Raw genomic sequence first — 23,754 nt, forward strand, 5'->3', positions numbered from 1 at the left:
GAGATTCTCAAAGTGCCAAGTTGCTGTGTGTATCATGCTAGGCATCTGTCCTGTGTTGCCATAGGTATAACACTCTACTCTATTGACAGAGGTAATACACACATGGAGCTAGTACTACAGTATTTCACGAGTACTACTATAATCCAAACTCACTGGAAAAAGAGTTGTTGCCAGTTCACACAGCCTCATCTACATTGAGAAATCCATTGAAACCAGAGACATTTTTTGGTGAAGCATCAAAAATATTTTTTGTAAAGGAATATGCTCCTTCAGTATTACAAGAAACACTTGCGGACTGTGGGGAAAGACACTGAAACACATGTTGTCATTTTCCAGCATTTGACAAAGTTCTGTGGTCCTTTACTGCTCTGAGAAAGCTGTCCCATGTCATCCTGTTCTGATGTCACATGGTGCATCATACCAACTGCATTTTCACACTATTATAAGTCACATAATTAGGCCATTCACCTCTTTTCAAACCTTTGTAATTTCATTTAAATTTCACTTTAGAGGAGACATGATGTAGTGATCTTGGATAAAAGTTTTAAACAACCAGCAGTTGTTGTTTCACAGCAGTCAGTTTTCCTCTGCAGCCCTTTTTATGCTAATGTACCACAGCTGTTCAGATGAGATGCTCGGGCTATGCACATACTTTCACTCTGGGTTTTTAAATATATATGTATTCTACCCTTTTTAAATTTCTTGCAAGTTTAGTATCATTTATATATTGCCCTGTTCACTTATGTTAGCCATAAGAAATCTGGCAGCTTTCCTGTTAGCGAATTTATATTCCTATAGAACAAACTGAACAATACACAGTCAAATAGCTTGTGCCAAACCTACATGTATTTGGATCATTACTAACATAAGTACTTTTAATAAAACTGTGAGTAAGGTGATGACATGAAATATATTATTTGAGTTGTATTGTAAATTTTAACTTGTGTTTAACAGTGCAAAAAGAATCATTGTAGTTGGCAAAGGGGAGACTGTTCATGTGTTAATAACCTGACCAATGTTGGTTATCCAGTATCATACAAAAAGACAATTTGAAGGTGAGTATAGTATTCGGAAGCCTTTTCTGATAACTCCAGTCAGAGAGTACAAACTGGACAGAAAGATATTGAGTAGTTTTTCTGCAAAGACTTCCCCAAGTAGGTCCAAGGCCAAGCAACACCCCAAAATAGGTAGAACTATTTATTTTTATTGTTGCAGGATTATCTTGGAAAATGAAGCTTTGTGTAGGCTGTAAAACAAGTATTCACTAATTCCAGAGTTCAGACAGATTATGAAATGAAGGAAAATATGGTGGATAAATAAAATATATACTCAATGTAGAACTCCCTCACCCCCAATATCACCAGGAGGGATGAACAAGCTGATAGTCAGTGAATAGAATTACCCATGACACAAAACATTCTTCTCCTCTGTAACCCCCTTCCCCTACTCCCGAGCCTGTCTAGCTTGCAATGGGGCAAGAGTTGAATGCAGCTAGAGCCTGTTGCAGTTTCTTGTTTCACTACTAATGGGTGAGAAACTGTTTTTGTTGTCATGTTTTTTACAGATTGTGCTTTCCATAATAGCTTGATAGTTGAGTGGCTGTGACAGAAGTCCGTGAGTTGCATATGTAAGTGTGCACACTTTGGCCGAGGCTAACCTTTATTACCTTATTCATTATGAAATTTCCATGTAAATCCGCACAGTAACAACTCAATGAAAGACTATGCTGACAAAGTTGTAAGAACTCTCTTATACAGAACCATGGTGGCACAAACTAACTTTTCAGCAATCTTTGTGCTAGTGGCTCGCAGATCACATTGCCCTAATCATATCTGATCAGGTACCATACTTAAAAGATCAAATAATGAGTTGTATTTTGTTTCCATTTGGACAACATCTATTTAATACACTCAAAGAAATTAATGTTTACATACGCTGATGAGCCAAAACATTATGACCATCTGCTTAGTTGCATGTTGGCTGACCTTTGGAGTGTATACAGTAGTGAATCTGCTTGCATTGATTTGACAAGTCCTTGTTAAATTTCTGTAAATTTGTGGCACTAGATGTCTATGCACAGATCACACAACTCACATAAACTACAGGCGGGTGAGTTGTGGGTGTGGAGATGACACCCAGGGATGTATCAGATTTAGTCCATCCAGTTCAGATCTGGCAAATCTGGTGGCCATGATATTTTTATTTGACTATCATGCTCATCAAGCAGTACTTTGTCATTATATGGAAAGTTAGCTTGCTAAAATTTCATCCCTGTCAGGGAAGACATCAAGCATGAAGGCATTCAGATGGTGTGCAATAGTGCTCGCATAGTCCATAGCTGTCATGATGCCTACAATGCCTACAATTACCAGAGGTCCCACAGAAAACCTGATGTCCACGGTGTGGTGCATGTTTCGAGCAGACATTAACGTGGATAACGGAAATCTAGACATGACAGTCAAACTGATGTTAAGAGAAATCTGACTAATCCAAACAGATGACGTATTTCCATTTATCCAGGGTTCAATCTCTGTCCTGCTTTACAGAGACAGCAAGTGTCCGAACTACATGTTCTGTGATAAGGTGTGGATGTCCAACACCTTGCCAACTCTCTATAGAAGCTCATGACAATAGCATGTGAACAACTGACAGCTTCACCATTTCCAAGATGAATATTCCCAAATGCCAGCCCATAACAATGTGCCCTTTGTCAATGGAGCTCTCTATTTGCGGCCTGTATCATTGCTAGAATGGATCTCCAAATGTCTCTGCTTCATTTACAAGGTGTGAACTCGTTTACGAGGTGTGCTCAAAACGTAATAATTATGTTTTTTTAAATTTTGTGGTTTTTTCTAACTGATTTTCAATTTTATTTATCTTGTTGATACATAAGTTTACATTGTCAGTTGTTTTGAATATTTAACTTCTGTGACAGTCAAAGAGGCTATACCTGTTTTCAAGTACTCGGTGAATTTTTTCTTTCAAAAAAGATGGATGAAAGAATTCGCATTAAATTTTGCTTGAAAAATGGAATAAATTCCAGTACCGCATTTGAAATGTTGACTGTGGCCTGTGGCGAAGCTATGTGGCGAAGCTACTATGAGTAAGACAAGAGTTCACAAGCAGTATAAATGTTTCAAAGAGGGTCGAGAAGACATTAAAGATGAAGCCGCCCAGGATGCCCTGATGACGATGTGGAAGAAGTAAAGAAAACTGTTGTAGAAAATCGCTGAATCCCCATTGAAGATGTCATTGATGATGCCAACATCGTGTTGCTCATGACAATCGATTTTTTTGGATGTTTTTGCCATGTCAACATGTAGCAGCAAAGCTTATTCTGAAATTGTTGTATTTCGACCAAAAATGATGTCGTGTAGCCGTCACACGAGAATTACTGAATGAAGTCGACAGTGATCCAGAACTTCTAAAAAAGGTTAGAATGGGTGTCAGTGCATGGGTATACAGGTGTGGCGTCGAAACCAGAGCCGAATCATCATGATGAAAACTGCCTGAAGAGCCAAGACTGAAAAAAATTCAGCAAATTTGATCAAGTGGAGAGTCTTCTCACTCGTTTCTTCAATAATGATGGGATAGTGCATCTAGAGTTCCTGCCTTAGGTCATTCGGTCAATAAGTAATACTCTACCTGGAAGTTATATGCCGTTTGCATCTTGCAGTCCTAAGAAAAAGACCAGAATTTTGGCAAAACTACTCATGGAAATTGCATCACAATAATGCTCGTAGCCACACCTCAATATTTGTTTGTGATTTTTTGGCAAAAAAATGGAACCATTGTGTTACCTCAGCCACCATATTTGCTGGACATGGCTGTGTGCAACTTCTTTCTATTCCGGAGGCAGAAGAGTATGATTAAAGGATGTCCTTTTGCCACCATTGATGAGATAAAACAGAATCATGGAAGGAGCTTCCCGTTACTTTTCCATCACACTTCGTATGTACTTTCCTTATCATGTCACGTGCCTGTAGTGCGTACCACCAGACAGCAGACAATCTCCTGGTGATGGTGGTCATGACGTTTTTGGTCATGTGAGTAGAATAGCAACTTCTTCGTACCTCTTCTCTTTGTGGTGTTTTTTGACTAAAGTTAAGTATAAGGAGACTTGATCACCACTACAATATCCTACTGATATCTGGTGAGTCAAGAAGAGCAAGCTGTGAGTGAGAGTTGTTTAATTTGTAGTGGGTGCTGGATCAAAATGGTGTCTGTTCTTTCAGACAATTCCGAAATGACAGACACCACATATATATATTATGAAACGATATAGGATTTGTTCATTGATTGTTCTCACTGCAACAGTTTGTTCTAAGTGCACACTCCCCTGACCCACACAAAAAATCTTGGATGACGTTCCCTTTCCATCTTATTCCCCCTCATCATTCAACAGATGACTGTTTATTCCAAAAGTGTAAGTGCCATTTATCTTATATGTGACCTTTGAAACTACCTCCTCTTCTGTGGTGCTGAGTGTATTCTGCAGCTTTGTTTTAAACTGTATATTTGTGTTCCAAACAATAGAAATTCCATGTTGGAATATCAACAACATTAGGAAATGGATAGATTGCTACAAACTGTAAAAATGACCCCTCGAGTTGCAGGCAGTCGCAACAAAAAGACCGTACATATTAATAATTTTCGGCCAAGACCTACTTCAGCAAAGAAAACACACACACATTCATATAAGCAAGCACACATCATGCACACGTGACTGCTACCACCAGCGACTCCAACTGGAATGCAACTGTCACATCAATAACAATGTGGAGTGGATTGGGGAAGGAAAAGGAATAGCAGGGTGTGGGGGGGAGAAGAGTACTGTTTAGCAGGTTCTGCGGGGTCTAGATGGCGACCTGATGAGACTGCCTGACATAACGTTTGGAGGTGAGGTGCGGGTGGAAAAATGTGGGCAGTGGAAAAGGAGAGGAGCAGAGAAGGGGAAAGGATGGCGAGAGCATTGACAGAAGGCGGCACAAAATGATGGGATGGGGATGTGAAAAAGAGAGGAAGTGAAAGGACAGAGGGGATGAAAACTATTTGGTGGATTGTTTGAGGACAGTAGGTTACTGTAGGTAAAGGCTGGTATAATTTTGGGACTGGAGAATGTGTTCTACGGATGCTCCCATATGCACAGTTCAGAAAAGCTGGGGGGGGGGGGGGGGGGCAGATCCATATGGCCAGGTTTTTGAAGCAGCCACTGAAATCAAACATATTATATTCAGCTGAATGTCTGTTATAGCAAATTGAACCTCATTCATAAGTGCAAAAGTTGTACATTTTAATATTCTGTACCTGTTTTGTTCATCATTAATACTACATTCTGCTTCAACATACTAGCGAGATATTCCATTTTCAGTCATTCTTAAACTGTTTATCATTTTGTTGGTTGCCATTGTTATTGTTCATTTCTTTTGTTTAAAATGAACCATGGAAACACCAGAATGGAATAACAGTAATATGGAAAAGATTGATTGCAGTAATCACATAGAGAAATCATTGAATCATAGACAGACATAACATAAAAGAATGCTATAAACAACCTTTTATTCACATTATACTCTTGTAATTTTATACATATTTGCTAGGAAATTGTTAATGAGCATACAAAAATGTGCATTACATACAAAAATATAACAAAAAAACACCAATCCTTGCTGTGGTTTTATGAAATTGCATCTATTTCTTTTTTCATTCCAGGCAGCTCCTTCAACAAACCCATTTGATGAACCTTCTGCTCCAGGTAACCCGTTTGAGGAAGAGACAGAAGACACAAAATCCAGAGACAGTGCACCAGTTAAGCCAAAACTTTCACCTTTCCAGGGCATCATTGGACGCTGTTTTGAACCATATCTGTACATTTATATTGAAAGTATAGACAGGTATGTCACTGGTACTTTATCATTTATTGTCCAGTATACTTTTACACGATGAGATACAAACAAAAATGTATGCTTAAGTTGCATTCACCAATTTTTTGCTTACCATTTGAATGATACTCTCAACATATTAAATATTTTACACCATCTGAGTTCTGTGGGAATGAACATTGTCACACAATATGAACAGATTGATAAAAGCACTCGCACAGTTCAACAATAGGTTAGGGGATCTCACTCTTACTGCTTTGATCCATTGAAGCATCATTGAAAGTTTGGCCCCCTTTGCTTATTCCTTTCTGCAGAATAATTTCACCATACAGTTTTTGCGCACAGTTACAAGATTGATTGTTGAAGCAGCACTGTGTTGTTTTGTTAATATTGTGGAGAAGGGCCATCATGGTCACACGTAAATTAAGTCCATCTTCACAAAGTTGGTGCAGAAAATTTGGGTTAATATTCTGTGTACGTTTGTTGTTTGGAAAGCTTCCTGTTTGACTTGTATTTTACTACCTGTTACAATATATTATGAATGAAACTACGTGTTTACTCTAGTTTTAGTTACTTGTGAAGACAACTTCAGCTAGCAAGTACACAACCATGAAATTATACTTTAGGGCACTGAGATGCCAATTACTAGCTCATATTAGAACTGATCAACTTCTGTCCTCCCATGGGTCTCCAAGCCATAAACTCAGGTAACTTATGTTGCTAAGTCATTGAAGTATTTTTATATGTGTTGAACAACTCCTGGAACTGCAAAAGGAAGCCTTCTTGGTTACTCAAGCCTGCCAACCCAAAGTTTGGTACAGATTTATTGATGACATCTTCATGATCTGGACTCACAGTGAAGAAGAACTCCAGGATTTCCTCTCCAACCTCAGCTCCTTTGGTTCCATCAGAATCAGGTCCTACTCCAAATCCCATGCCACTTTCCTTGACGTTGACCTCCATCTGTCCAATGGCCAGCTTCACACATCCGTCCACATCAAACCCACCAACAAGCAACAGTACCTCCATTATGACAGCTCCCACCCATTCCATATCAAACGGTCCCTTCCCTACAGCCTAGGTCTTCGTGGCAAACGAATCTGCTCCAGTCCTGAATCCCTGAACCATTACACCAACAACCTGAAAAACAGCTTTTGCACCCCGCAACTACTCTCCTGACTGGTACAGAAGCAAATAACCAGAGCCACGTCCTCATCCCCTCAAACCCAGAACCTCCCACAGAAGAACCACAAAAGTGCCCCACTTGTTACAGGATACATTCCGGGACTGGATCAGACTCTGAGTGTAGGTCTCCAGCAGGGCTACGACTTCCTCAAATCCTACCCTGAAATGAGATCCATCCTTCTTGAAATCCTCCCCACTCCACCAAGAATGTCATTCCGCCGTCCACTTAACCTCCGTAACCTCTTAGTTCAACCGTATGAAATCCCCAAACCACCTTCCCTACCCTCTGGCTCCTGCCCTTATAACCGCCCACCCCCACCCCCACCCCCATGCACCCTCCCACCACCACCTACTCCAGTCCTACCAGAAGGTGTACACGATCAAAGGCAGAGCCACGTATGAAAGCACCCACATGATTTACCAACTGACCTGCCTACACTGTGAAGCTTTCTATGTAGGAATGACCAGCATCAAACTGTCCATTCGCATGAATGGACACAGGCAGACAGTGTTTGTTGGTAATGAAGATCACCCTGTGGCTAAACATGCCTTGGTGCACGACCAGCACATCTTGACACAGTGTTACATCATCCGGGTTATCTGGATATTTCCCACTAACACCAACCTGTCAGAACTCCGGAGATGGGAACTTGCCCTTCAGCATATCCTCTCTTTTCGTTATCCGCCAGGCCTCAACCTCCGCTAATTTCAAGTTGCCGCCGCTCATACCTCACCTGTCTTTCAACAACACCTTTGCCTCTGTACTTCCGCCTCGACTGACATCTCTGCCCAGGTCTTTGCGTTTACAAATGTCTGCTTGTGACTGTGTATGTGCGGATGGATATGTGTGTGTGTGTGTGTGTGTGTGTGTGTGTGTGCGTGTGTGTGTATGAGCAAATGTATACCTGCCCTTTTTTCCCCCTAAGGTAAGTCTTTCCGCTCCCTGGATTGGAATGACTCCTTACCCTGTTCCTTAAAACCCACATCCTTTCATCTTTCCCTCTTTCCTGATAAGCAACCGTTGGTTGCTAAAGCTTGAATTTTGTGTGTATGTTTGTGTTTGTTTGTGTGTCTATCAACCTGCCAGCCCTTTCATTTGGTAACTCACATCATCTTTGTTTTTAGATATACTAGGTAGTAATATATTCCTAGATTCTGCACATGATTTTCATTCTTGAAGCCCAGTATGTATCCTTAATAGTATTTTGTAAGGAGTCTCCTTCATAGACTGATTCAGTTTTCCCCAGTGCCCTACCAATGAACTGATGTCTGTCACCTGCTTATCCTACACTCAAGTGTAGATGATCATTTTATCTCATAACCTCAGAGTATGAGCTGACTGATTCTATTTGTGGCTCAGTGTTATTTTAGTCATAGGATACGCAGCCTTTTTAATTTGGGAAGAACATAATTTTACATTTATGAACATTTAATGCAAGCTGCCAATCCAAGATCTAACTAATATTTGTGCAGCTTTTTCAGATAGTTCTCTATTATATGAGGGGACTTTGAAAAGTAAGTTGCCCACTCTTACAACAGGTCAAGTAACTTTTATTGAATTCTATTCTACACATCAAAGTGACACAGGTACATGACAGTAGTTTTAAGCATAATCACCACCTCTCTGTAAACAGTGGTTGGAGCTTTCTACCAGTCATTCAATACGTGGGCAAGAAAAATCTGCTTCTTGGACATAAAGCCATTTCCTCATTGTTGGAAAATCTCTTTCCCCACAAATGCTCTTTCAGCTTGTTGAAAAGTTGGAATTTGCATGATTGCAAGATTTGGATTTCCTGACACCATTGCACACATTTTTGCAGTCTTGATCAATGGTTAGACATGACATTGTTTTGGTCTGTACACCACCAGAATTTCACACTGAATCTATGTACAACTAAGATTTTATGCCTCCAAGAATCACACTGTCCCATGAACTTCATTTTGGAGCACATTTCCAGGAGCCACACCATATCAATTGTACATCGTGATGTACGTGTTATCCGTATGACAGCAAAACTGTATTCTGTAGGAAACCCAAAATATGTACTTTCTTCTGACAGTGGCACTCCTGGTGCAGAATGATCTTAGCTTGGGACAACATGTATAATTTACTTCATGATGTCCCTGTGTAGATAACAGCATCAGTTGCAAAAAGTCTCAGCACACTTCTCTGCGGTAAACCTGAAATTACTTCCACATTAGTCAGTTACTGTCCGTCCAAGATGCTAATTAGATACCTGCAGGATCATTTTAAATAAGTGTTCATTGATTATTGTAAAACCACTTAATGTGGATGATAATACATTTCCCTTAACAAGGCCACTTTGATTTTCCTGCTTCATCCACCTGAACTAATATTGTATTATTAATGTTTTTGATCTCAGTGGATATTAACTCTGCCTTTCATTTCCTTTTCAAATTGGCCAATACTTTAATACTTTATTGGCATCAGCCACTAACTGCCAAAAACAGGAAGGATGATTAGGCATTAATGTCCCTTCGATAATGATTCCATTAGAAATGCAACTGCCTGCCTACCTTCCAGCCAAACAATACTGCTCTGCATGAGAGGTTGCAGTGCAACTTCCATGCTGTGATACAGTTGCACTGCATCTCAGGTGTTGTTTCTGCGAGAAGGAGCAATAATTTATCATTGGCAAAATCAAGAACTTTCCTAAGAGAATCATTTTCAGCATAGTTATTTGAAATGTTAAATTTTTGTTAGCTTATATCTTATGCTTCCTACTGACCATCATCGATGTTGCACAGAAAAGTCATTGATAGCAAAGATTACTTCATTCATTCTCTAGAAGTAAAGTAGGGTCACTTCATTCCTTGAATTGCTGCAGATTTGTTGCGGAGTACGTTGTAAAGTAATTGCATCAGTTCTGGAGTAGATGAGAAACTTTAGTTTCATTTAGTCACAAAATTTAAGAGTCTTTCGTTCCTTGATGCCACATGGCGTGCCAGCTTGTTCCTCAGCTGCAGGGTGCCCCAAACCTTCAGTGACAAAATTTTACAGATAGTGGGGGATCTTAAGCTGAGTACTTTCAGATTAGACATGTCACTGCTGCAGAATTCTTATTTTCACCAGTGTGTGCAGAGGACATAAAAAAACTGCAAAGAATGGCAGCTCGTTTTGTGTTATTGTGCAATAGGGGTGAGAGAGTCACTGATATGATATGCAAGTTGGGGTGGCAGTCACTGAAACAAAGGCGGTTTTCTTTGCAGTGAGATCTATTTACAAAATTTCAATTCCCAACTTTCTCTCCCAAATGTGAAAATATTTTGTTGACACCTACCTACGTAGGGAGCAATGATCATCATAATAAAATAAGAGAAATCAAAGCTCAAACAGAAAGATTTAGGTGTTCCTTTTTTCCACCCGCCATTCGAGAGTGGAATGGTAGAGAAGTAGTATAAAAATGGTTTATTGAACGCTCTGCCAGGCACTTAAGTGTGAACTGCAGAGTAGCCATGTAGATTTAGTGGCGTGCCTTTCAGCCCACTCTACAGTCATCACTGAAGACAACAGCATCATCTCATTACAGCCAGCAATGTGAGAGTAGTATTAGAACTATGCAAAAAAGTTTATAGTCATTTACTTGGATAGTTAAAAAATCTACTCACCAAGCAGCAGCAGAACACACACATAGAAGCCTGTTGTGATTGGCAAGCTTTTGGAGCCAGTGGCACTTTCTTCAGGCAGAAGGGTTGAGGGGGAAGGAAGAAGGGTGAAAGAAAAGGACTGGAGAGGTCTAGGAAAAGTGGTAGATTTTTCAGGAAAGTCATACAGAACCACGGGTCAGGGGAGACGTATCGTACGGGATGAGAGGACTACACTGGACGAGATATGAAAACCTGAACGTTTAAAGGTGGAAGACAGTGTAATATGCACGACAGATATGAAAACTAAATCATCATGCATGAGTTAATAAGAGTGAAAAGCTATGTGCATTGTACATAACAGAAATGGGAGGGGGTGGTAAAATATAGATGGGAAAGATATAGAAAACTAAAACTGAGAGAAGCAAGGAGTAGTTACAGTGAAGAAAAGCTGAGACAGAATAAATTAATGAAAATTTAGGCCAAGTGGGTGGCAAGAAACAAGGACGTGTTGTAGTGCTAGTTCCTGTCTGCAGAGTTCTGAGACACTGGTATCTGGGGGAAGAATCCAGATGGTGTGTGTGGTGAAACAGGTGCTGAGGTCACAAATTTAATGTTGTAGAGCATCCTCTGCAACAGAATATTGCAAGTTGCCAGTATATACGCTCTGCCTAAGCCCATTCATCCTAATTGATAAATAGGTGGTAGTCATGCCAATGTAGAAGGGTGAATAGTGTTTACATAATAGCTGGTGTATGATGTGTCGTTTCGCAGGTGGCTGTCCCATTGATAGTATATGTTTTGCCAGTTACAGGGCTATTATAGGTGGTGGTAGGAGGGTGCATAGGGCAAGGCTTGCAGTGGGGACGATCACAGGGGTAGGGAGATGTTTGCAGAAGGAGCATAAAGTCTGAAAAAAATATTGTGGAGATTGGGTGGGCGGCAGAAAGCTATTCTAGGTGTGGTGGGCAAAATTTCACACAGAATGGGTCTCATTTCAGGCATGATTCTAGGAAGTCATGACCCTGTCAAAGCAGCTGATTAACACATTTCAGACCATGATAGTACTGAGTCTTCAAGGATGGCCTGGATAATTGGGTTTGTGGATCTTAGAAGAAGGTGAGGTGAGAAGTCTTATGGATTGAGGTGTTAGACCTTGTGAGGCAAGTACTACAGTGGTAGATCCTTTGTCTGCTGGGAAGATAATGATGGAGTCATCAGCTTTTAGGGAACATAGAGCCTAGAGTTCGGCAGAGACAAGCTAGTATCATGTTGTAGGGACCTGAGGAAGGCTTGTGAAGCAATTCTGGATGTGAGGAATTCTTGGAAGGCTAATAAGGAATGATATTGAGCTAGCGCTTGTGGGCCAAGTTGCGATCGTGGGCTGAGCTGTTCAAGGCAGGGCTCAGTGTCAGGCTTGTTGTTGGAAAGTTCTTGGGGTTGGGTTGCAAAGTGATATTTCCAATGGATATTACGTATGAAGGAAAGGAGGTCTTTCACCAAATCAGCATGATCAAATGCTGGTTTAGAGCTCAATGTGAAGCCCTTGGATAATACAGATAATTCAGGAGGGTAGAGTGCTTTAGATGAGGTTGTGACTGGTTCTCGGGATGATGGATTATTCTTTGTCTGGGAGGCAGTAGTGAAGACTGTGGGATGCCAAGCTTAGTTTGTAGGAGAGGAGTGGTGGTTAATGATGTGGCTCTTTAGGGAGCTGCAGAGAGACAGGAAGGAAAATACCACTGTTCAGGTAATTTACAAGAAGGTGGGATAGCTTTTTGAGGTGAAGAAGAAAAAGCTATCTCACCACTGCCGCCCAGACCAAGAGTAACCCATAATCCCAAGAACCAATTACAACAGTACAGTGTCCTTAACCTCTCTTCTAAAGCACTCTCCCCTCCTGAATTACCTAAGGGCCTCACTTTCAACTCTAAACCTGCATTTGATCATGCTGCTTTGGTGAAGGACCTCCTTTGCTTCATGCGTAATATTCAATGGAAATATCACTTTGCAACGCAACCCCAAAACCTTTCCAGCAGCAAACCTGAAATCCCAACTTGGTCCTCCACTGCTACCTCAAAATCATCCCTTACAAGCCTTTCAAGAATTCCTCACATACAGCATTGATTCACAACTCTTCCTCAGGCCCCCACAACATGACCCTAACCAGTCTCCAGCAGAACTGCAGACTCTATGTTCCCTAAAAGCTGATGACCCCATCATTATCCTCCCAGCAGACAAAGGATCTACCTTTGTTGTACTTGATCGAAAGGAGTTTGTTAATGAAGGTCCATGACAGTTGTCTCATGCCTCTGTGTGCAGCATCTGCCATCAAGATCCCATCCTTGTGATTCAAACTGACCTGCAGCCCCTCCTTAAAACCTCAGGCCCCTCTCAAGGACTAACACCTCAATCCATAGAACTTCTCACCCCACCCAAACCACACACGCCCACCTTTTACCTTCTTCCCAAGATCCACAAACCAAATCATTCAGGCTGTCCTATAGTTGCTGGCTTCAAAGCACCCACTGAATGTATATCTGTCTTATTTTATCAACACCTGCAACCTATAGTACAAAGACTCCCTTCCTACATTAAAGATATCAACCACTTCCTACATAATCTGAAATCCATGACCGACCCACTCCCTCTACACACCTTCCATGTCACCACTGATGCCACCTCCCTCTATACCAACATCTTGCACGTACATGGTCTGTCTGGTGGTGAACATTTCCTCAGTCAGCACCTTCTTGATTCCAAGCCTATGACATCCTTCCTACTCACCTTGATCAACTTTATATATACCAACAACTTCTCCACCTTTGAGGGGCAGACACAAAAACAGATTAAGGGTATGGCTATGGGAACCAGGATGGCTCCTTCCTATGCCAACCTTTTCATGGATCACTTGGGGGAGCTTTCCTGGGATCCATAAGTCTTCAGCCCCTGGTTTGGTTTAGATACATTGATGACATCTTTACCATATGGACTCATGTTAAGGCTGACCTGCTAAAATTCCAGGCATCTCTGAATACCTTCTCCCAATTAAATTTCACATGGTCCTATTCTGAATCCCATGCCATTTTCCTTTATGTTGATCTTGTCCTCACTGAAGGGCAGATACACACTTCTGTCCACACTAAACCTACCAACAAATACCAGTACTTACATTTTGACAGTTGACGTCCTTTCCATGTCAGACTTTCCCTCCCATACAGCCCTGGCATCCTAGGCAAACTTATTTGTCTGGATGCAGACTCTTTACAGCAATACACCACCATTCTCACTTCAGCCTTCACTGCATGTAATTATGCCACCAGTCTTGTTAAAAAGCAGATTTCCCTGGCCATCACATCCAATCCTAGTACTGCTGATCCCTCCACAAAACAGCTTCAGAGCACACCATTGATGAGTCAGTATTATCCTGGTCTGGAATGTGTTAATCGGCTGCTTTGACAGGGCATTTATTTCCTAAAATCATGCCTGAAATGAGATCCATTCTGTCTAAACTTTTGCCCACTGCACCTAGAATAGCTTTTCGTCGCCCTCCCAATCTCTGCAATATTTTTATCAGACCTTGTGATCCTTCTGCAAACATCTCCTTATCCTATGGCTCCTACCCCTGTGATCGTCCCCGCTGCAAGACTTGCGCTATGCGCTCTCCTACCACCACCTATAATAGCCCTCTAAGTGGCAACATATACTATAAAAGGGAGAGCCACTTGCAAAATGACACGTCGTATACCACCTATTATGTAAACTCCGTTCAGCCTTATACATTGGTATGACTACCACCAAATTATCAATTAGGATGATTGGGCGTAGGCAGAGGGTATATACTGGCAACTTGCAACATCCTGTTGCAGATCACGCTCTACAACATGACATTCATGACCTCGGCACCTGTTTCACCACACATACCATCTGGATTCTTCCCCCAGACATCAGTGTCTCAGAACTCTGCACGCAGGAACTAGTGCTACAACATGTCCTTGGTTCTCGCCACCCACTTGGCCTAAATTTTCGTTCATTTATTCCATCTCAGCTTTTCTTCACTGTAACTACTCTTGGGTTCTCTCAGTTTTGTTGTTGTTGTGGTCTTAAGTCCTGAGACTGGTTTGATGCAGTGCTCCATGCTACATTATCCTGTGCAAGCTGCTTCATCTCCCAGTACTTACTGCAACCCACATCCTTCTGAATCTGCTTAGTGTATTCATCTCTTGATCTCCCTCTATGATTTTTATCCTCCACGCTGGCCTCCAATGCTAAATTTGTGATCCCTTGATGCCTCAGAATATGTCCTAATAACCGGTCCCTTCTTTTTGTCAAGTTGTGCCACATACTCCTCTTCTCCCCAATTCTATTCAATACTTCATCATGAGTTATGTGATCTACCCATCTAATCTTCAGCATTCTTCTGTAGCACCACATTTCGAAAGCTTCTACTCTCTTCTTGTCCAAACTATTTATCATCCATGTTTCACTTCCATACATGGCTACACGCCATATAAATACTTTCAGAAACGACTTCCTCACACTTAAATCTATACTCGATGTTAACAAATTTCTCTTATTCAGAAACGCTTTCCTTGCCATGGCCAGTCTACATTTTATATCCTCTCTACTTCGACCATCATCAGTTATTTTGCTCCCCAAATAGCAAAACTCTTTTGCTACTTTAAGTGTCTCATTTCCTAATCTAATTCCCTCTGCATCACCTGACTTAATTCGACCACTTTCCATTATCCTCGTTTTGCTTTTGTTGATGTTCATCTTGTACCTCCTTTCAAGACACTGTCCATTCCGTTCAACTGCTCTTCCAAGTCCTTTTCTGTCTCTCACAGAATTACAATGTCATCGGCGAACCTCAAAGTTTTTATTTCTTCCCCATGGATTTTAATACTTACTCCGAGTATTTTTTTCTTTTGTTTCCTTTACTGCTTGCTCAATATACAGATTGAATAACATCGGGGAGAGGCTACAACCCTGTCTCACTCCCTTCCCAACTACTGCTTCCCTTTCATGTCCCTTGACTCTTATAACTGCCTTCTCGTTTCTGTACAAATTGTAAATAGCCGTTCACTCCCTGTATTTTACCCCTGCCACCTTCAGAATTTGAAAGAGAGTATTCGAGTCAACATTGTCAAAAGCTTTCTCTAAGTCTACAAATGCTAGAAACGTAAGTCGTAAGGTCAGTATTGCCCCATATGTTCCAACATTTCTATGGGCTCCAAACTGATCTTCCCCGAGGTCGGCTTCTACCAGCTTTTCCATTCGTCTGTAAAGAATTCGCATTTGTATTTTGCAGCTGTGACTTAATTAAACTGATTGTTCGGTAATTTTCACATCTGTCAACACCAGCTTTCTTTGCGATTGGAATTATTATATTCTTCTTGCAGTCTGAGGGTATTTCGCCTGTCTCATACATCTTACTCACCAGATGGTAGTGTTTTGTCAGGACTGGCTCTCCCAAGGCCGTCAGTAGTTCTAATGGAATGTTGTCTACTCTCGGGGCCTTGTTTCGACTTAGGTCTTTCAGTGCTCTGTCAAACTCTTCACGCAGTATCGTATCCCCCATTTCATCCTTATCTACATCCTCTTCCTTTTCCATAATATTGTCCTCAAGCACATCCCCCTTGTATAGACCCTCTATATAGTCCTTCCACCTTTCTGATTTCCCTTCTTTGCTTAGAACTGGGTTTCCATCTGAGCTCTTGATACTCATATAAGTTGTTCTTTTTTCTCCAAAGGTCTCTTTAATTTTACTGTAGGCAGTATCTATCTTACCCCTAGTGAGATAAGCCTCTACACCCTTACATTTGTCCTCTAGCCATCTCTGCTTAGCCATTTTGCACTTCCTGTCGATCTCATTTTTGAGACATTTGTATTCCTTTTTGCCTGCTTCATTTACTGCATTTTTATATTTTCTCCTTTCATCAATTAAGTTCAGCATTTCTTCTGTTACCCAAGGAGTTCTACTAGCCCTCTTCTTTTTACCTACTTGATCCTCTGCTGCCTTCACTACTTCATCCTTCAGAGCTACCCATTCTTCTTCTACTGTACTTCTTTCCCCCATTCCTGTCAATTGTTCCCTTATGCTCTCCCTGAAACTCTGTACAACCTCTGGCTCTTTCAGTTTATCTAGGTCCCATCTCCTTAAATTCCCACCTTTTTGCAGTTTTTTCAGTTTTAATCTACAGTTCTTAACCAATAGATTGTGGTCAGAGTCCACATCTGCCCCTGGAAATGTCTTACAATTTAAAACCTGGTTCCTAAATATCTGTCTTACCATTATATAATCTATCTGTTACCTTCTAGTATCTCCCGGATTCTTCCATGTATACAACCTTCTTTCATGATTCTTGAACCAAGTGTTAGCGATGATTAAGTTGTGCTCTGTGCAAAACTCTACCAGGCGGCTTCCTCTTTCATTTCTTAGCCCCAATCCATATTCACCTACTATGTTTCCTTCTCTCCCTTTTCCTACTCTCGAATTCCAGTCACCCATGACTATTAAATTTTCGTCTCCCTTCACTACCTGAATAATTTCTTTTATCTCATCATACATTTCTTCAATTTCTTCATCATCTGCAGAGCTAGTTGGCATATAAACTTGTACTACTGTAGTAGGCGTGGGCTTCGTGTCTATCTTGGCCACTATAATGCATTCACTATGCTGTTTGTAGTAGCTTACCCGCACTCCTATTTTTTTGTTATTCATTATTAAACCTACTCCTGCATTACCCCTATTTGATTTTGTGTTTATAACTCTGTATTCACCTGACCAAAAGTCTTGTTCCTCCTGCTATATCTAACTTTAACCCATATCCCACTATATCTAACTTTAACCTATCCATTTCCCTTTTTAAATTTTCTAATCTATCTGCCTGGTTAAGGGATCTGACGTTCCATGCTCCGATCCGTAGAATGCCAGTTTTCTTTTTCCTGATAACAACGTCCTCTTGAGTAGTCCCCTCCCAGAGATCCGAGTGGGGGACTATTTTACCTCCAGAATATTTTACCCAAGAGGACTCCATCATCATTTATCCATACAGTAAAGCTGCATGCCCTCGCGAAAAAATTACGACCGTAGTTTCCCCTTGCTTTCAGCTGTTTGCAGTACCAGCACAGCAAGGCCGTTTTGCTTAATGTTGCAAGGCCAGGTCAGTCAATCATCCAGACTGTTGCCCCTGCAACTACTGAAAAGGTTGCTGCTCCTCTTCAGGAACCACACGTTTGTCTGGCCTCTCAACGGGTACCCCTCCGTTTTGGTTGCACCTACGGTACGGCCATCTGTATCGCTGAGGTACGCAAGCCTCCCCACCAACGGCAAGGTCCATGGTTCATGGGGAAGGCTCTCAGTTTTAGTAATCGGCTCGTACAAAATGTGCAGTTATGGCTGTAATTTGGATATGAAATACTGCTTTTCAAATTTTTCCTAATAATTTTTCAAAGAAAAACCATTCCTTTCTTCTTACAGTTCCCATTCTCTGACAATCTCTTAGATTTTTGTAATCACAAAATGACCTAGATGTTCGTCATTGAATGTCATTTCCTCATTATTCAAAAAAACTTGACAGAGATCCCCCATTACTTTTTGTGGCAGTACTCTGTTACCCCACCAGGACCACATGGCTACTTTCACTGGTGAGGAGCATGCTTGCTGTTGTTATGGTTTCATAAAAAGAATTCTGCAACAACTTTTGAGTATACATTTTGCATTGAATACACTAAAGAACCTCTAAGCAGGCCTACAATTCACTCTTGGTACCTTTGTTGAGATAGTTTGTTGTTCACTGCAAAATGATAAATCACCATGTCATCAATGTGTTGACAATTACGTCAAAAACATTAGGGAGTGCTTTACCCACAGTCCAAAAAAAAAAAAAAACAATGTGACTTGCGTCCTGCGAGACAGGCATTCCATAAAAGACTGGCGAGTACTGCATAGGTGTTTACACCAGATTGGTGGATTGGCCATGAAGGGCCAGTCACGTGGCCACCTTGCTCCTCAGACTTGACACCAATGGATTTATTTCTCTGGGATTTCATTAAAGACCTAGTGTATATTCCTACCTTAACAAACAGTTTAGCTGGCTTCAAAAATCATATCTATGCTGTTGTTGCACAAGTTCCGCACAATTTTCTGAAAACAAGTGTAGGAAGAAATTGATTACCACTGAGATATTTGTCACATCAAGATTAGTAGTCACATTGAACCAAAATTACACTTGACACTTTTACGTGAAACTTGAAGTTATACAGAGTGACACCTCTACCGATTCTGTAAGTTATCTCAATAATTTTCTATATCATTTAAAAGTTGTAAAGTCATTTTTGATTCATCCAGTGTTTTGCCTTTACCAATTCAACAATGTGTTGTTTAGCTTTCCAAATACTCCTATTATCTTATTTTTATGCTGTACATTTACCTGATTTTCTGTTCCGCAAATCATTAGTCTCACTTATTGCTTATTCTAGCATTAGTATTATTACATAATATTTGTCACCGAATGGACTGTTCATTCTATTCACACTATTGTTTGATTCTATATTCAAGAGCAGTCTTATATGTGTGTGTGCAGCTTCTAAAAAGCAATAGGTTTGATAATTTTTGACTGAGAGGACATTTCATTCAGCATAAAAATTTAATTTTCCAGTGAACACAGAGTGCATAGTGGGCCAATCACACTGTTGTAGAAATAATTCAAAAGTCAAGATCATTTAAATACTGTTTACTGGTTAACCAGTTTCAACACACCACCATCAGATCTGAATGTAGATTAACATTTATAAACCATTTCGATATAACGATACATGAGACAGACCAGCTAATATAAAATCAGTGTAGTAGTATTTAAGCGATCTTGGCTTTTGAATTATTTCTAAAATTTAATTTATTGAATACATTAAATAAGGTGATATATAATGGTTTGTCCAACTTGATATCACAGGAATTTGGCTGAACTTATCGAGAGGTTCATTCAAGAAACAAAGGAGCAACAGTCTGATGGGATAAATGATGGCACTGGAAATGCTGTGATGTCATCATGTGCTGATTTGTTTGTCTTCTACAAAAAGTGCATGGTACAGTGCACACAACTCAGTACTGGAGAGGCCATGTTAGGACTCACAGCCACTTTTCAGAAGTATCTACGAGAATATGCAGTAAAGCTGTTACAGAACAACCTTCCAAAGTATGTATTTATAACTCTGTGTGTGCAACTTTTCATGAGTTTGTCTGCATTGGCTGAATTGCACATATCATATATACTAGCTCATTATAAAATTTTTACTGGGCTCTAATATAAATTAGTTATTTTTCATTTTCTTTTTTGGTCACATCACATAATTTTTATGACAGAAATGGTATTGCATTAAAAAACCTGAAAACCATTATCTAATTCTTTTATGTGATTCATATTTTAAAATGTACTTTTCTCAAATATTATCCATATATTCATGTGAAACAAATAATACACTCCTGGAAATTGAAATAAGAACACCGTGAATTCATTGTCCCAGGAAGGGGAAACTTTATTGACACATTCCTGGGGTCAGATACATCACATGATCACACTGACAGAACCACAGGCACATAGACACAGGCAACAGAGCATGCACAATGTCGGCACTAGTACAGTGTATATCCACCTTTCGCAGCAATGCAGGCTGCTATTCTCCCATGGAGACGATCGTAGAGATGCTGGATGTAGTCCTGTGGAACGGCTTGCCACGCCATTTCCACCTGGCGCCTCAGTTGGACCAGCGTTCGTGCTGGACGTGCAGACCGCGTGAGACGACGCTTCATCCAATCCCAAACATGCTCAATGGGGGACAGATCCGGAGATCTTGCTGGCCAGGTTAGTTAACTTACACCTTCTAGAGCACGTTGGGTGGCACGGGATACATGCGGACGTGCATTGTCCTGTTGGAAGAGCAAGTTCCCTTGCCGGTCTAGGAATGGTAGAACGATGGGTTCGATGACGGTTTGGATGTACCGTGCACTGTTCAGTGTCCCCTCGACGATCACCAGAGGTGTACAGCCAGTGTAGGAGATCGCTCCCCACACCATGATGCTGGGTGTTGGCCCTGTGTGCCTCGGTCGTATGCAGTCCTGATTGTGGCGCTCACCTGCATGGCGCCAAACACGCATACGACCATCATTGGCACCAAGGCAGAAGTGACTCTCATCGCTGAAGACGACACGTCTCCATTCGTCCCTCCATTCACGCCTGTCGCGACACCACTGGAGGTGGGCTGCACGATGTTGGGGTGTGAGCGGAAGACGGCCTAACGGTGTGTGGGACCGTAGCCCAGCTTCATGGAGACGGTTGCGAATGGTCCTCGCCGATACCCCAGGAGCAACAGTGTCCCTAATTTGCTGGGAAGTGGCGGTGTGGTCCCCTATGGCACTGCGTAGGATCCTACGGTCTTGGCGTGCATCCGTGCGTCGCTGCGGTCCGGTCCCAGGTCGACGGGCACGTGCACCTTCCGCCGACCACTGGCGACAACATCGATGTACTGTGGAGACCTCACGCCCAACGTGTTGAGCAATTCGGCGGTACGTCCACCCGGCCTCCCGCATGCCCACTATACACCCTCGCTCAAAGTCCGTCAACTGCACATACGGTTCACGTCCACGCTGTCGCGGCATGCTATCAGCGTTAAAGACTACGATGGAGCTCCGTATGCCACGGCAAACTGGCTGACACTGACGGCGGCGGTGCACAAATTCTGCGCTGCTAGTGCCATTCGACGGCCAACACCGTGGTTCCTGGTGTGTCCGCTGTGCTGTGCGTGTGATCATTGCTTGTACAGCCCTCTCGCAGTGTCCGGAGCAAGTATGGTGGGTCTGACACACCGGTGTCAATGTGTTCTTTTTTCCATTTCCAGGAGTGTATTTATTCCGTCTCCTTTCACCTATATTTTATTCAGTTCACAAGGGAACAGTTACAGGGCTAGATATCTATGTAATATAAATTTCATGTGCCCACTACATGCTGTGCAACACTTGAGCAGTGTGCACACATTGGTAAAGTAGTTACATAGTAAATATGTAGGACTAAACACGGACATATTCAGAGCTCAACCAAAGAGTTGCAACTGTGTCAGATCTTCAAGCATTCATGTTAAAAGTAAACCTACTAACAAGGTGTCGTCAGTGGTTGGCCCTCTTCGATTTTTTTTATACTTAGGACCTGAAGACATGTAATTGGCAATGAATCTACATCCTCCAGTGTAAAATTATCGAGCATAGAGGACATAGACGGGAACTGCAGACAGGTAGCCCTAGCCAGGAGTGTTAATCAGCCGGGGAGTGTGGCAAAATAGTCCACGCCTTTGCACTAAATAATGTGTCTAGGTGGTGCAGTGGCTAACGCAACTGTCTAGTAAGCAGGAGACTCCGGGTTCGGGTCCCGGTCCGGGATGCATTTTCACTCACCACTGCTGTTTCCGTACAAATTCATAGGATATTGTTAGTTTCTCCTTTCCTTTCTCCTCTCTTCCCCTCCCAATTTATGTTTATGTATTGCAGCTGCCTATCACGCACGCTGTCTGTTCTTTCAGTCATGTTCAAAAGAGCAGACTTCACGCATTCATATAACATATTTCTTACATTTGTGTGGTCCTGCCATCAGTCAACTGTGGTTTTTTGAACATAAGAAATATGTTACTTTTGTGGTTTTTGTCTGGCCTCTGTCTTATGGTAAGTACTATTTACCAGCTGTAATCAGAAACAATCATGTTTGATAATTGCTTGAAGGTATTGAAACCACTCCACATCAAACAATCATTTCAATTTACAGGAATTGTCTGGTATAACATATTTAATGCTATAACATTAAAGTTGCAAACATCACACATCTCTGTGTTCAGTATAGTTGTAATTAATGTATAAATGCTTCACAGAGTTTTCCATGTCATATTTGTCAGTCTCAAAGTTTTGACAGCTTATTCCATCGTCATCATCAGGAGATTACATTTCAGACGCTTGCCACGTCAGATTTGTCAATCCCAAGTTTTTGAAGATTTCCTCTATTGTTATCAGAAGATTTCATTTTTACACACTAGCTACTTGTGTATGATACTTTTTGTTAGCTCTACAGAAGTCTGACTTAGCTGCTGAGAGCCAGTCAGTGTGCTCTCATGTTTTATTTTGCATTTGACATGTCTTGATTAAAAAAATAAAGCTTTCCTCAACTTAGAAATTCTTTTGAACATCACTGTGCTCTTACAGGCATGGTAATAATGGAGATGCTATGCCATTGCCTTTCTCTGACATTAGTATTGACATACTAAATCAGTTCCATCGGGATTCACTGTTTTCCATGGCTTCAAACTGTGATGCAACTTGGCAGTTTTCACATTTGTAAATCATTGCCAGATATAAAGTAAGCAATAAGCGACAGAAAAAAATCTTGACGCTGGCTGGTGATCAAGCCACAAAGCTTTGGTTTGGCAGTCAGGCACTTAAACACTTAGCCACTGAGCCTGATTATGAAGACTAAATGCTTAATACAACTGGTCCTTCACTCACTATCACCAGGTATCTTTTGTAATTTGATTTAATGACCACTCTCGTATTTAGGAGATACTGATTTACTCATCTTGTAAACACATCTGAAGAGTTAACAAAAATTGACATATTCTGACATGGAGCAAATTGCAATTTACATGTAACAAAACATTATTACCAGAGTCTTATATTTATAATCACAGTTGGTTCATTAAATTATACAGCACTCATTACCACAGCAATGATTCAGAAGTATTATACACAGTTTTCAGTTGATGTTACTGTAGTGTAGGATTTAAGTTAACGGCTTTGTAATAAAGATCTAAACATTTTCCACTTGCAACTGCAGGTGATGTATCATACACAAGTAGCTAGTGTGCCTACTATATCATATTTAGCATTGTAGTGCTGTTTATGAACTGTATTTTTGTCATACAATGTATACCCATGCATCAGTTGTAATTATATAGTCCTTTGCTTCATTACTTTACTAAATTTCTATGTTTTTAAATGTGATTACAAAGTGTATTGAAGTCGCTTCTTTTAATGAAGTTATTT

The 23,754-nt window shown here is 41.1% G+C and overlaps 1 protein-coding gene across 1 annotated transcript in view; it reads left to right on the top strand.

Moving 5' to 3' along the window:
• Window positions 1-23,754, top strand: part of LOC126284133 (vacuolar protein sorting-associated protein 53 homolog) — a 150,136-nt gene that overhangs the window by 71,271 nt on the left and 55,111 nt on the right. Inside the window, exons 8-9 of the mRNA XM_049982844.1 lie at window positions 5,713-5,894; window positions 19,631-19,873. Coding sequence (XP_049838801.1) covers window positions 5,713-5,894; window positions 19,631-19,873 — 425 coding nt within the window. The remainder of the gene's footprint in view (window positions 1-5,712; window positions 5,895-19,630; window positions 19,874-23,754) is intronic.

Source organism: Schistocerca gregaria, chromosome 8, assembly GCF_023897955.1.
Source record: "Schistocerca gregaria isolate iqSchGreg1 chromosome 8, iqSchGreg1.2, whole genome shotgun sequence".
Lineage (NCBI taxonomy): Eukaryota > Metazoa > Arthropoda > Insecta > Orthoptera > Acrididae > Schistocerca > Schistocerca gregaria.